General features: G+C 40.6%; 1 protein-coding gene across 2 annotated transcripts in view; it reads left to right on the top strand.

Annotated features, from left to right (window-relative positions):
* pabpc1l (poly(A) binding protein, cytoplasmic 1-like) overlaps nucleotides 1-11800 on the top strand; it is a 144592-nt gene extending 132792 nt beyond the window's left edge. Inside the window, exons 13-16 of one of the 2 annotated variants that reach the window (XM_056246739.1) lie at nucleotides 10588-10690; nucleotides 11216-11346; nucleotides 11445-11513; nucleotides 11625-11800. In XM_056246739.1, coding sequence (XP_056102714.1) covers nucleotides 10588-10690; nucleotides 11216-11346; nucleotides 11445-11504 — 294 coding nt within the window. In that variant the 3' untranslated portion in view covers nucleotides 11505-11513; nucleotides 11625-11800. The remainder of the gene's footprint in view (nucleotides 1-10587; nucleotides 10691-11215; nucleotides 11347-11444; nucleotides 11514-11624) is intronic. The other variant, XM_056246738.1, reaches the window with a different exon arrangement.
* The last annotated feature ends 788 nt before the right edge of the window (nucleotides 11801-12588 follow it).

Genomic DNA, 12588 nt, shown 5'->3' on the forward strand with positions numbered 1-12588 from the left:
CAATACTGTTATCTCAAACATGGAGAGGCTTCTTCATGATCTCAACTAACAGATTCTGCAAAAAAGCGAAAATCACCAATTTTGGAAAAAAACGCTTCTTTCTCATTTTGCTCGCAAGTTGTGCTGCCGACTTGTGTCCCTGGTTTCCGTGACGGGTCACATATATATATATTTATGGCGACGAGCAGCGATTACGGGCCCAAGCCGGTGGCACTGCAACCCCGGTTATAGCGCCACCAACTGGCAGCAGGAAGTGTGTCACTTTCAAAATGATTTGAAATCACCCTCTTATTTTTACCTGATTTGCTTCAAACTTCACTACTATAATGTAAACACACGGCAGATGTAGACCTGACCTTTCAGAAGGTTGCTCACGCAAACTTTGTGATTGATATGTGCCCAAGATGCGCACTTTTGCAGAGCCCACACCAATGCAAGCTCTACAGCACACTTCTTTTTGACAGTCAAAGCAGGGTTACGTTTTTTTGCACGTCGTGCACAATAACCCTAAAGGCACCAGGGTGGCGGTGCCACCGGCTTTATATATATATATATATATATTTATATATATATATAGCTGCGAGCAGCGATGAAGGGCCAAAGGCGGCGGTACCGCCACCCCGGTGCCTTTAGTTACCTAAAGGCACCGGGGTTGTGGTGCCACCGGCTTGGGCCCGTAATCGCTGCTCGCAGCTATATTTTATTATTATTATTATTCTTTTTCGGTCAACCTTTCGGGCACTTTTGGGGCTCTTAATCTGCTCAAACTCTTGAAACTTTGCACACGGGTTAGAACCCGCGGCCATCAGGGCCGGGCTGAAGCTGGTACCCGGGCGTGGCAGGGGGGCTCGACAGCGCCCCCTGGAACGGGCTCCGAAAACTGGGTCTATAAATCAAACATGCTTGCATGTAATAATTTGAAACTTGGTACACATATAGATCTCATCGGTTCATATATTCTTCGTGCATTTACTTTTTACGCCAGCCCAACAGGAAGTCGGCTATTTAGGGTTGTTTGGAAACGCATGCTCTGGCATTTGAAACACTTCTCCTAGGGAATTCATTCAATCATCGCCAAACTCGGTGTGCATGAAGTCAAGACATTGAGGATCCCAAATTGTAAACGGATTTTTGATATCTCGAACGGTTTGGCCGTGGCGAGGAAACGAATTTATGGCGAATAATGGAAACAGGAAGTGTGTTATAACTTCTCCATGCATTAACTGATCTTAATAAAACTTCAGCAGTGTGTTCGCTGTAAGAGGCCGATCACATGGATGTGACTATTGTGAGTCAAAGTCATAGCGCCACCAACTGGCAGCAGGAAGTGTCACTTTCAAAATGCTTTGAAATCACCCTCTTATTTTTACCCGATTTGCTTCAAACTTCATCTGTATAATGTAAACATACGGCAGATGTAGACCTGTGAATGGATTCTTGATATCTTTGATACTGTTGCCGTGGCAACGCATCAAACTTTAATATTCTTGTTTTATGCTTTTGAGACTCTTAGCATGCTTGAAATTGCATGAAACTCGACAGACATGTCACATTTATTAGCCAGTAGACATCTGCAAAGTTTCAGAAACGGGCGTGGTGAGGGGCTCAGTAGCGCCACCTTTTAGTCAAAAATGGGGTATTAGTTTTACCTACAGAAACAGAAATTGGTATGTCTATTGTTCTCCTCGAGCCGGACAACTTTCTAATTTACAGTCATTAGCTCCGACCAACAGGAAGTCAGATATTTTGGTTTGAATGTGATTTTCAGGAGAATTTTCTCCCTCCCTCTCCCTCTGTCTCTGTGTGTGGGGTTGGGGAATTTGTCTATTATTTTAATGGTGTTCAAGGTTTCAGGGGCTTTTGGGGCCCTTAACGTTCTTGAAAACTCTTGAAACTTTGCACACAGGTCAGAGCCCACAGCCATCAGGGCCGGGCTGAAGCTGGTAGCCGGGCGTGGCAGGGGTGCTCAACAGCGCCCCCTTGAACGGGGTCCCCAAAACTTGGTCCATAGATCAAACACGCTTGCATGAATTAATATGAAACTCAGTACACATATAGATCTCATTGGGCCGAACAACTTTCCCTCGGTCAAGGTTTACGCCAGCCCAACAGGAAGTCGGCTATTATGGGTTGTTTGGTAAACGCATGCTTTGAATGAATTTCCTAGGAGGAATACATCAAATTACAATCACCACCAAACTCGGTGTGCATGAAGTCAAGACATTGAGGATGCTAAATTGCGGACGGATTTTTGATATCTCGAACGGTTTGGCCGTGGCGAGGAAATGAATTTTATGACTAAAAAAGGACACATAAAGTATGTTATAACTTAGTTTTACCGACAGTTACAAAACTTGGCGTGTATATTGTTCTCGTCAAGCCAAACAACTTTCTAATTTACACTCATTAGCTCCGACCAACAGAAAGTCAGATATTGTGGTTTGAATGTGGATTTTGTCTCTCTCTGTCTCTCTCTGACAGAGAGAGTGCACCCTGCCATTCTGTGTGTTTGTGTGTGGTGAGGGGAGGGGGATTTCTCTGTTGGGTAGGAAAACAAATATATTGATCTGAAATATAGCACATTAATTTTAAATTCATTTAGGTTCAATTACCAAACATACAATCTTAATTTAATTTAAAGCAAACAATACATTTAAAAGATATGGGTTATATGAATATTTTGGAAAAAAGAAAAGAAATATATATATATATATATATATATATATATATATATATATAGCTGGTAGAATGCCAAAAGTTCGCAGGCGCCTTCAGCACTTCGTGGTAGTCCAGAGCGCGCTCCCCGCTGAGTCTCAAGATGGAAAGCACTGCGTTCGTACTTTGTACTTTTCAGGAACGTACGAGGAGCATGACACCTTCGAACACGAATATACTATAAACCAGAATTATGTTGTGTTTCGTCTATGAAAAAAAAAATTTGTTGTGTAATGGATGAGTACTAAAAAACGTTAATAGTTTTTTAAAAGTTAAAATAATACTTTATCCATTTGTTGTGTAAAATGATTAACCATATAAATTGAACAAAGCTTTAAACAAAATGGCACACTTCATATAACTTTCAATCTTGTGTACTTATTTCATGTGTCCATTAAGTCCATGAGACCGTAGGGTGTCTCGTTTTTAATTTTAGGTTTAAGAAGGTTGCTCACATATACTTTGTGGTTGATATGTGCCCTCAATGCACACTTTTGCAGAGCCCACACCAATGCAAGCTCTACAGCACACATCTTCTCAACAGTCAAAGCGGGGTTACGTTATTGCCCGTCATGCACAGTAAACCTAAAGGCACCGGGGTGGCGGTGCCACCGGCTTGTTTTTATATATATATAAAAGAAGTCAAGACATTGAGGATGAAAAATTGCTAGGGGATTTTTGATATCTCGAACGGTTTGGCCGTGGCGAGGAAACAAATTTATGGCGAATAATTTATGGCGAATAATAACTTCTTCATACATTAACTGATCTTGATTAAACTTCAGCAGTGTGTTCGCTGTAAGAGGCCGGTCACATGGATGTGACTATTGTGAGTCAAAGTTATAGCGCCACCAACTGGCAGCAGGAAGTGTCACTTTCTAAATGCTTTTGACAAAAGTGGGGGGGTTAGTTTTATCTACAGTAACAAAACTCGATATGTATATTGTACTCTTCGAGCCGGACAACTTTCTAATTTACCGTAATTAGCTACGACCAACAGGAAGTCAGATATTTTGGTTTGAATGTGAATTTCAGATTCTGAGTTTTTAGCTACTCCTAAGTAGTTTATTTTATTCATGCCAAACTTTTTCAACATGATGAAAATACATTGAAGATGCTAAATTGTGAACGGATATTGAATATCTCAAACGGTTTTGCTATGGTCGAGGGATTAAAGTAATGTCAAAAAAAGAATCAGGGCATGTCTCATATCTTTCTAAAATGTAATTATACACCATTTATTTTTATATAAAATTATATTAGAACTAAACCCATTTTATTCCTTTTTTTTCAATTTAAGAATTATTTTTAAGTTTAAAAACAGCCAGAATGGTTGTTTAGTCAAAAATAATAATAATCCAAATCATATATAGTGCTATACTGCCCTCTTGTGTTCAAAATCAGGTAGGCCTATTGAATTTATATATATTTATATATTAGGGATGTTACTATGGGAATATTTTCCCACCGGTTAATCAACATGTGACACCGCTGGGGGGTTTAAAAACACTAACTTGAAAGCGAAAGTATAATGTGGAAGTCCGCACAAGACATTAATAATGGTGCAGAGTAGAGCAAGCTTTTTCAATTAATTCCTATGGAAGTAGGAATGAACTAAACAACGTTCACTCTGTTCTGCTCGTCCCTCACCGTGGGCGCGCACCGTCATGAATGCCCGTGCAGCCGTTAGTTTCATTTCAAAATTAACGCCTTTTCTGGGGCCGATTGCTTGAATTCTGAGTTCAATAGCCTATTATTCTTCATGGAAAACACTTCAACAAAAGAGTATAATGATTCTATTCGCGTTTGGTGTGAACGCAGCATAATGAACAGGCTGCGATGTCAAGATTGCAATGCTGGAGTGTGTGTGTGTGTGTGTGTGCGCGCAAGAGAGAGAGAGAGAGACAGAGGCGCGGGCGCGATCGAACTGTGTGTGAGAGAGTGAGCTATAGAGAGAGAGATCTTTTGCTTTTAAACTGTGTGTATATATATATATATAAATTAAATAAAGATTGTATGTTTGGTAATTGAACCTAAATGAATTTAAAATTAATGTGCTATATTTGAGATCAATACAATCAATGTTTTCCTTCATTTTAATCAACACTAACTTTATTCTCATCTGAATTATAAATAATTTATTTCTGTATAAAATAAAAAATCCAGAATAATCCAGACCAACTAGAGTGCACTTTTCCTACAACATCATCAGTGCTGAAGCAGAACTACCAGAGCCGTTCGGCAGATTTTCAGTCTTGTGTGCTTATTTCATGTGTCCGTTAAATCCATGAGACCATCTGTAGGGTGTCTCATTTTTCATTTTAGGTTTCAGAAGGTTGCTCATGCATACTTGATATGATATATGCCCTCGATGCGCACTTTTGCAGAGCCCACACTGATGCAAGCTCTACAACACACTTCTTTTCGACAGTCAAAGCAGGGTTACGTTTTTGCACGACGTGCACAATAACCCTAAAGGCACCGGGGTGGCGGTGCCGCCGGCTTGTTTTTTTTATATATACACTCACCTAAAGGATTATTAGGAACACCTGTTCAATTTCTCATTAATGCAATTATCTAATCAACCAATCACATGGTAGTTGCTTCAATGCATTTAGGGGTGTGGTCCTGGTCAAGACAATCTCCTGAACTCCAAAGTGAATGTCAGAATGGGAAAGAAAGGTGATTTAAGCAATTTTGAGCGTGGCATGGTTGTTGGTGCCAGATGGGCCGGTCTGAGTATTTCACAATCTGCTCAGTTACTGGGATTTTCATGCACAACCATTTCTAGGGTTTACAAAGAATGGTGTGAAAAGGGAAAAACATCCAGTATGCGGCAGTCCTGTGGGCGAAAATGCCTTGTTGATGCTAGAGGTCAGAGGAGAATGGGCCGACTGATTCAAGCTGATAGAAGAGGAACTTTGACTGAAATAACCACTCGTTACAACCGAGGTATGCAGCAAAGCATTTGTGAAGTCACGACACGCACAACCTTGAGGCGGATAGGCTAAAACAGCAGAAGACCCCACCGGGTACCACTCATCTCCACTACAAATAGGAAAAAGAGGCTACAATTTGCAAGAGCTCACCAAAATTGGACAGTTGAAGACTGGAAAAATGTTGCCTGGTCTGATGAGTCTCGATTTCTGTTGAGACATTCAGATGGTAGAGTCAGAATTTGGCGTAAACCGAATGAGAACATGGATCCATCATGCCTTGTTACCACTGTGCAGGCTGGTGGTGGTGGTGTAATGGTGTGGGGGATGTTTTCTTGGCACACTTTAGGCCCCTTAGTGCCAATTGGGCATCGTTTAAATGCCACGGGCTACCTGAGCATTGTTTCTGACCATGTCCATCCCTTTATGGCCACCATGTACCCATCCTCTGATGGCTACTTCCAGCAGGATAATGCACCATTTCACAAAGCTCGAATCATTTCAAATTGGTTTCTTGGAAATGACAATGAGTTCACTGTACTAAAATGGCCCCCACAGTCACCAGATCTCAACCCAATAGAGCATCTTTGGGATGTGGTGGAACGGGAGCTTCGTGCCCTGGATGTGCATCCCACAAATCTCCATCATCTGCAAGATGCTATCCTATCAATATGGGCCAACATTTCTAAAGAATGCTTTCAGCGCCTTGTTGAATCAATGCCACGTAGAATTAAGGCAGTTCTGAAGGCGAAAGGGGGTCAAACACAGTATTAGTATGGTGTTCCTAATAATCCTTTAGGTGAGTGTGTGTGTGTATATATATATACAGTGAAGAAAATAAGTATTTGAACACCCTGCTATTTTGCAAGTTCTCCCACTTGGAAATCATGGAGGGTCTGAAATTGTCATCGTAGGTGCATGTCCACTGTGAGAGACATAATCTAAAAAAAAAAAATCCAGAAATCACAATGTATGATTTTTTAACTATTTATTTGTATGATACAGCTGCAAATAAGTATTTGAACACCTGAGAAAATCAATGTTAATATTTGGTACAGTAGCCTTTGTTTGCAATTACAGAGGTCAAACGTTTCCTGTAGTTTTTCACCAGGTTTGCACACACTGCAGGAGGGATTTTGGCCCACTCCTCCACACAGATCTTCTCTAGATCAGTCAGGTTTCTGGGCTGTCGCTGAGAAACATGGAGTTTGAGCTCCCTCCAAAGATTCTCTATTGGGTTTAGGTCTGGAGACTGGCTAGGCCACACCAGAACCTTGATATGCTTCTTACAGAGCCACTCCTTGGTTATCCTGGCTGTGTGCTTCGGGTCATTGTCATGTTGGAAAACCCAGCCTCGACCCATCTTCAATGCTCTAACTGAGGGAAGGAGGTTGTTCCCCAAAATCTCGCAATACATGGCCCCGGTCATCCTCTCCTTAATACAGTGCAGTCGCCCTGTCCCATGTGCAGAAAAACACCCCCAAAGCATGATGCTACCACCCCCATGCACAGTAGGGATGGTGTTCTTGGGATGATACTCATCATTCTTCTTCCTCCAAACACGGCGAGTGGAATTATGACCAAAAAGTTCTATTTTGGTCTCATCTGACCACATGACTTTCTCCCATGACTCCTCTAGATCATCCAAATGGTCATTGGCAAACTTAAGACGGGACTTGACATGTGCTGGTTTAAGCAGGGGAACCTTCCGTGCCATGCATGATTTCAAACCATGACGTCTTAGTGTATTACCAACAGTAACCTTGGAAACGGTGGTCCCAGCTCTTTTCAGGTCATTGACCAGCTCCTCCCGTGTAGTTCTGGGCTGATTTCTCACCTTTCTTAGGATCATTGAGACCCCACGAGGTGAGATCTTGCATGGAGCCCCAGTCCGAGGGAGATTGACAGTCATGTTTTGCTTCTTCCATTTTCTAATGATTGCTCCAACAGTGGACCTTTTTTCACCAAGCTGCTTGGCAATTTCCCCGTAGCCCTTTCCATCCTTGTGGAGGTGTACAATTTTGTCTCTAGTGTCTTTGGACAGCTCTTTGGTCTTGGCCATGTTAGTAGTTGGATTCTTACTGATTGTATGGGGTGGACAGATGTCTTTATGCAGCTAACGACCTCAAACAGGTGCATCTAATTTAGGATAATAAATGGAGTGGAGGTGGACATTTTAAAGGCAGACTAACAGGTCTTTGAGGGTCAGAATTCTAGCTGATAGACAGGTGTTCAAATACTTATTTGCAGCTGTATCATACAAATAAATAGTTAAAAAATCATATATTGTGATTTCTGGATATTTTCTTTTAGATTATGTCTCTCACAGTGGACATGCACCTACGATGACAATTTCAGACCCCTCCATGATTTCTAAGTGGGAGAACTTGCAAAACAGCGGGGTGTTCAAATACTTATTTTCCTCACTGTATGTATATATATATATATATATATATATATATATATATATATATATATATATATATATATATATATATATAGCTGCGAGCAGCGATGAAGGGCCAAAGCTGGCGGCACCGCCACCCTGCCTTTAGTTTTTTTTTTTTTTTTTTTTTTTTTTAGAATTTAGTAGTAGGAAATTACTAGTCACTCATTTTGTTTTATATCCACTATGCATTGTTAATTTTGTGAATTGGAAAGTTTCGTTGAGGATGTGAAGAAATATAGAGCTGAGTATTATCAGCGTAACCGTGAAAGCTAATGCCACGCTTCCCAATGATAACTCCCAAGAGTAGCATGTGCTTCATTTTAATATATCCTGCTCACTTTACGACATTAAATAGTTTAGAAAATGCCGTCTTGCAGTCACCCAGTTGCCCTGCCGCGCGGGCTCTACAGCCGGAACCGAATAATGTACGGGGTTCGCTAATCTAGTCTCATCCAAAGTATTCTTACAGTATCTAAAGCAGTTGCATTCTTACTATCCTCGATTAAAGTTTAGATGAGTCTCTAGTTCGGAAATCTTCTCTGTCAGCCTGTGTTTCCCTGCATTTATGACATGTGAAACCCTCATCGCTGACAGAATGCTAGACATGTCAATGGCGTCGCACAGTAACAACCACTTTTTTTTTTTAAAGGAAAAATTTAAAAAAGCAACATATGATGGCAGAGTTTTCAGCTTATAGATTCCCCTATCCTAGAGAGAGTGAAGTGCTACTAAGTGCTAATTTGGATTTCTGTCTAGATATGTAATAAACATTTTGCAAAAGAAAACCTCAAAAAGGTTAATTATAGATAAAGTAAGACAGAAACTCGCCTGTTCACCAGCCATTTTCCACAGCTGTAGGCAAAGGCAAACGCGTTTCAAATCAGTGCTTCTCCCGGGAGACTAGCGCTAAATTAATCCCCTATCTTAGCGCCATCTATTGTTTTAGAAGAGGAAGTTGCTCAACTGCATTTGTGAGAAAATCTGCCTGGACACATTCGTGAGAAAATCGAGCCGAGAGATCTCATAAAAAGCCAAGTGTCTCACAATCATAACAGACAGATATGCATTTGTATGCACTAGATTTGGTATTTGTTCAAAGGTTACATGCAATTGGCTTTATGCCCAGCTGCACTACTTCCTGAACTTCAGCCAGCTCCTTGTTTCCTGTCTGCCATTATTGGGCAAATTGATTAATTCAGGTGTGCCTGATTATTGTTGCCGTGACTACTGAGGTCAGGCACACCGGAATTAATCAATTTGTCCAATAATGGCAGACAGGAAACAAGGAGCTGGCTGAAGTTCAGGAAGTAGTGCAGCTGGGCATAAAGCCAATTTGTAGGATGGTTTGTATTTATTTGTGAAATATTATCTAGGCTCATTTATTTATATTTGCAAAACACAATGCATACGTGTTACTCCACTGCATTTTCGCTCAAATTGACCTTTGTACTTGCACATTGCTTTCTGTTTGTTTGCGAGTCGAGTTTTCCTTTGCAAAGCAGATCGAGTTTGTTTGCAAAATACTGGATTTGTTTGTTTAATTATGACACAATATTAACTCTATATTTTACATTGTAAACAAGGTATGTTGTTATGGAAAGAAGGATGCGGGAACCGGTGAATGCTTAACATACTTTAATTCCAAAATAAACAAACACAAAAAGAAAGTACCTTTATCCATCACAGATGAATGCCACTCACACATAAACAAAACAAGACCGGTACGGTGCGCAGGTGACCCTCATCATCAATCATGCCACCGGCCTTGTGCTGCTCTCTCACGGCTCTCGGACCTGCCCTGCTTGGAATATATGAGGGTACTCCCGAGACTGCTCTCTCCCACACCCACCCCCCCAGTCACGGCGGCCGTGGCACCTGGGGGTAAGGACAGATGAGCCGAAAGAAAAGGAGACGGAAGCATGAGGAGCGAAAGAGACGAGAGAGGGGAAAAAAATCTTGGTCACGGACACACTGTCGCTCGATTCTCAACCAGCCGAGAGGCTCTCATTCACGGTGCCATGCGATGGTACTGGGTGGACGGTCGACACACCTCCGCCTCTTGGTGGCCTGTGATGGCTAAGCCAGCCCGGCAGCAATCTCCCTGTTCCCTCTGTCTGCCTGCTCCTTCCCATCATGGCGGACGGCAGCAGGCCTGGCGCGCAGGTTGCGCTCATCAATCACTGGCCTCATGCCGTCTCTCATGGCTCCCAGCCCCGCTCTGCTTTCCGCATACATGACGTCTGCCACTTATGGCTCAAAACAATAGCAAAACATACAAAAAAGATGCAAACAGGTGTTTGCTCTTACCTCATCGAATATGTGCAGATTAAAGTGTAAAACACTGTAAAAACTAAATATCTACAGAAAAGAAACAAAAATAAACAAAGTAAAAGTTTAGCAATGTTATGATTTGACACTTAGCAGTTAAATAGGGAAATATTTGTGTACTAGCAAATAACAAATAACACAGGCTTTCTTTTTCTTTAGGTGGTGCAGAATATAGAGCCGGCAGTTCATGTGAGAGGCCAGGAGCCCCTTACTGCCTCAATGCTGGCAGCTGCACCATTAAAAGAGCAGAAACAACTCCTGGGTATTTTACACACACGGTCAATTAAACATTAGGTTTGAAGATGTGAGCACTTTGAATAATTTTATCTCATCAAAGTGATGGTGACTTAAAATAACAATACTCTTCAGTAGAGAGGGTATTACTAGAAATAGTACAGCAGGGGTGTCCAAGGGCCACTGTCCTGCAGAGTTTGTCTAGCCCCAATGAAGCACCTGAACCAAAGTAATCAAGTCCTTCAGGATTACTAGAAACCTACAGGCAGGTATTTTGTGACAAATTGAAGCTAAACTCTACTGTACTACAGAATAAAGTAGTTTATTCAATTTATCAAATCCCTGCAATTTTTATACAATGAAAACGAATACATTCATCCCCTTTAGAGCAATACTGCTGGAAAAAGTTAAGAAAATGACTAGAGTGCCGACACTTTTCAGTGTATGACTATTCAGTTATTGTATGGCTTCAAAAGACTTGGAACAAACCACAAATTCTACGTACTACATCATATTGTAATTAAAATGACTAAATTGTTTGCATCCCATTCAGGTGAGAGGCTGTATCCTCTTATCCAGGCTTTGCATCCTGCACTTGCGGGAAAGATCACAGGCATGCTTCTGGAGATTGACAACTCTGAACTACTGCACATGCTTGAGTCTCCAGAGTCCCTGGACTCTAAGGTTCCACCAGTCAAAACTAATTACTCAAGGCCAGTAAAGATGCAGTCTCAGAGGTCAGTTTTTGTTAGATCATTGTGGCTTTTTTTTGTATTCTTTAGGTTGAGGAGGCAGTAGCAGTACTTCAGGCTCATCAAGCCAAGGAACTGTCAGCCAAGTGATGAAGCTCTGTAAGGCAGGAAATCTGTACAGTCTTCTAGCTTAATATTTGGCCTTACTCATGTGCAATGTCAATTACGAGTGTCACACAAATGTTGACCATTTTTATTTAATTTTTTCAGGCATGCAACTGAAGGTCTGTGAATGTTGTTCCAGAGAATGGGGGAAAGGAAAACCGTTGAAAACAGCACTTCAGATTCATGTTATTTAATCCATGGTTTGCACACTGCAAATGTCCTTTTTCTCTCCACAATGTTAAGTTTGTTCTGATTTTGTTTAAAAAAAAAAGAAAGGAAAATGACAAAGGCTAAAAAATATTTTTTGAAATTTCTGTGTGCAATAAAATGATCCTGGCTTAATAGACATGCAAATGGAGGTCATAAGTGTCTTATTCCTTTTTTTTTTTTTTTTTTTACAATACAATAGAAGAAGAAAGTTAATTGGCAGCATATAATTTGTTTCCCTATGTAATCTACAGTGTACACATTCAAAAATACAGAAATGTATATCTTTGTATAAAAATATAAAGTCATGCCTTAAATGAATTCTAGTAGTAGGTAGGCTACATCTAAATTTCAAATACATAGAAAAATGATATCTATTTCAGTTAAAAAAAATATATAATATTGTATTACGTTCAATGAAATGCAATAATTTATCTGAATAGGGTTATCACAGATATTAGAATACTCACTCCTCTACTCCAAAAAACTTATAAAAGGAGACCACACATCCAAATACTCTAGTGCTCATTTTGCAGTGTTTTACTAGTAAATTTAACCAATGATTAGTTTTTCTCAATCGATTTGACACATTTCTCCAAAGAATGTAGTTGCTCTTAAAACAATTAACACCGCACACTCAACACACTCTTAAGATGACAAAACAGTTCAGTATTCACTGCATAATAAAGCACTGCACTTTATTCTAGTAATGCATTTAACAAAAATAAATACTAACATCAAACACTTCTCCCTCTACTCCTCTTTCTACATCCTCAGCTCTTCTTGCTTCTACCAAATCCTCAACTCATCTTACTCCATCGCCTCTTCCTTTACCATCTAGTCCTTTCCCCTCATCTCTCTC

This window comes from Rhinichthys klamathensis, unplaced genomic scaffold (genome assembly GCF_029890125.1).
Source record: "Rhinichthys klamathensis goyatoka isolate OS25496 unplaced genomic scaffold, OSU_Roscu_1.1 h1tg000040l_1, whole genome shotgun sequence".
In the NCBI taxonomy this organism is placed as follows: domain Eukaryota; kingdom Metazoa; phylum Chordata; class Actinopteri; order Cypriniformes; family Leuciscidae; genus Rhinichthys; species Rhinichthys klamathensis.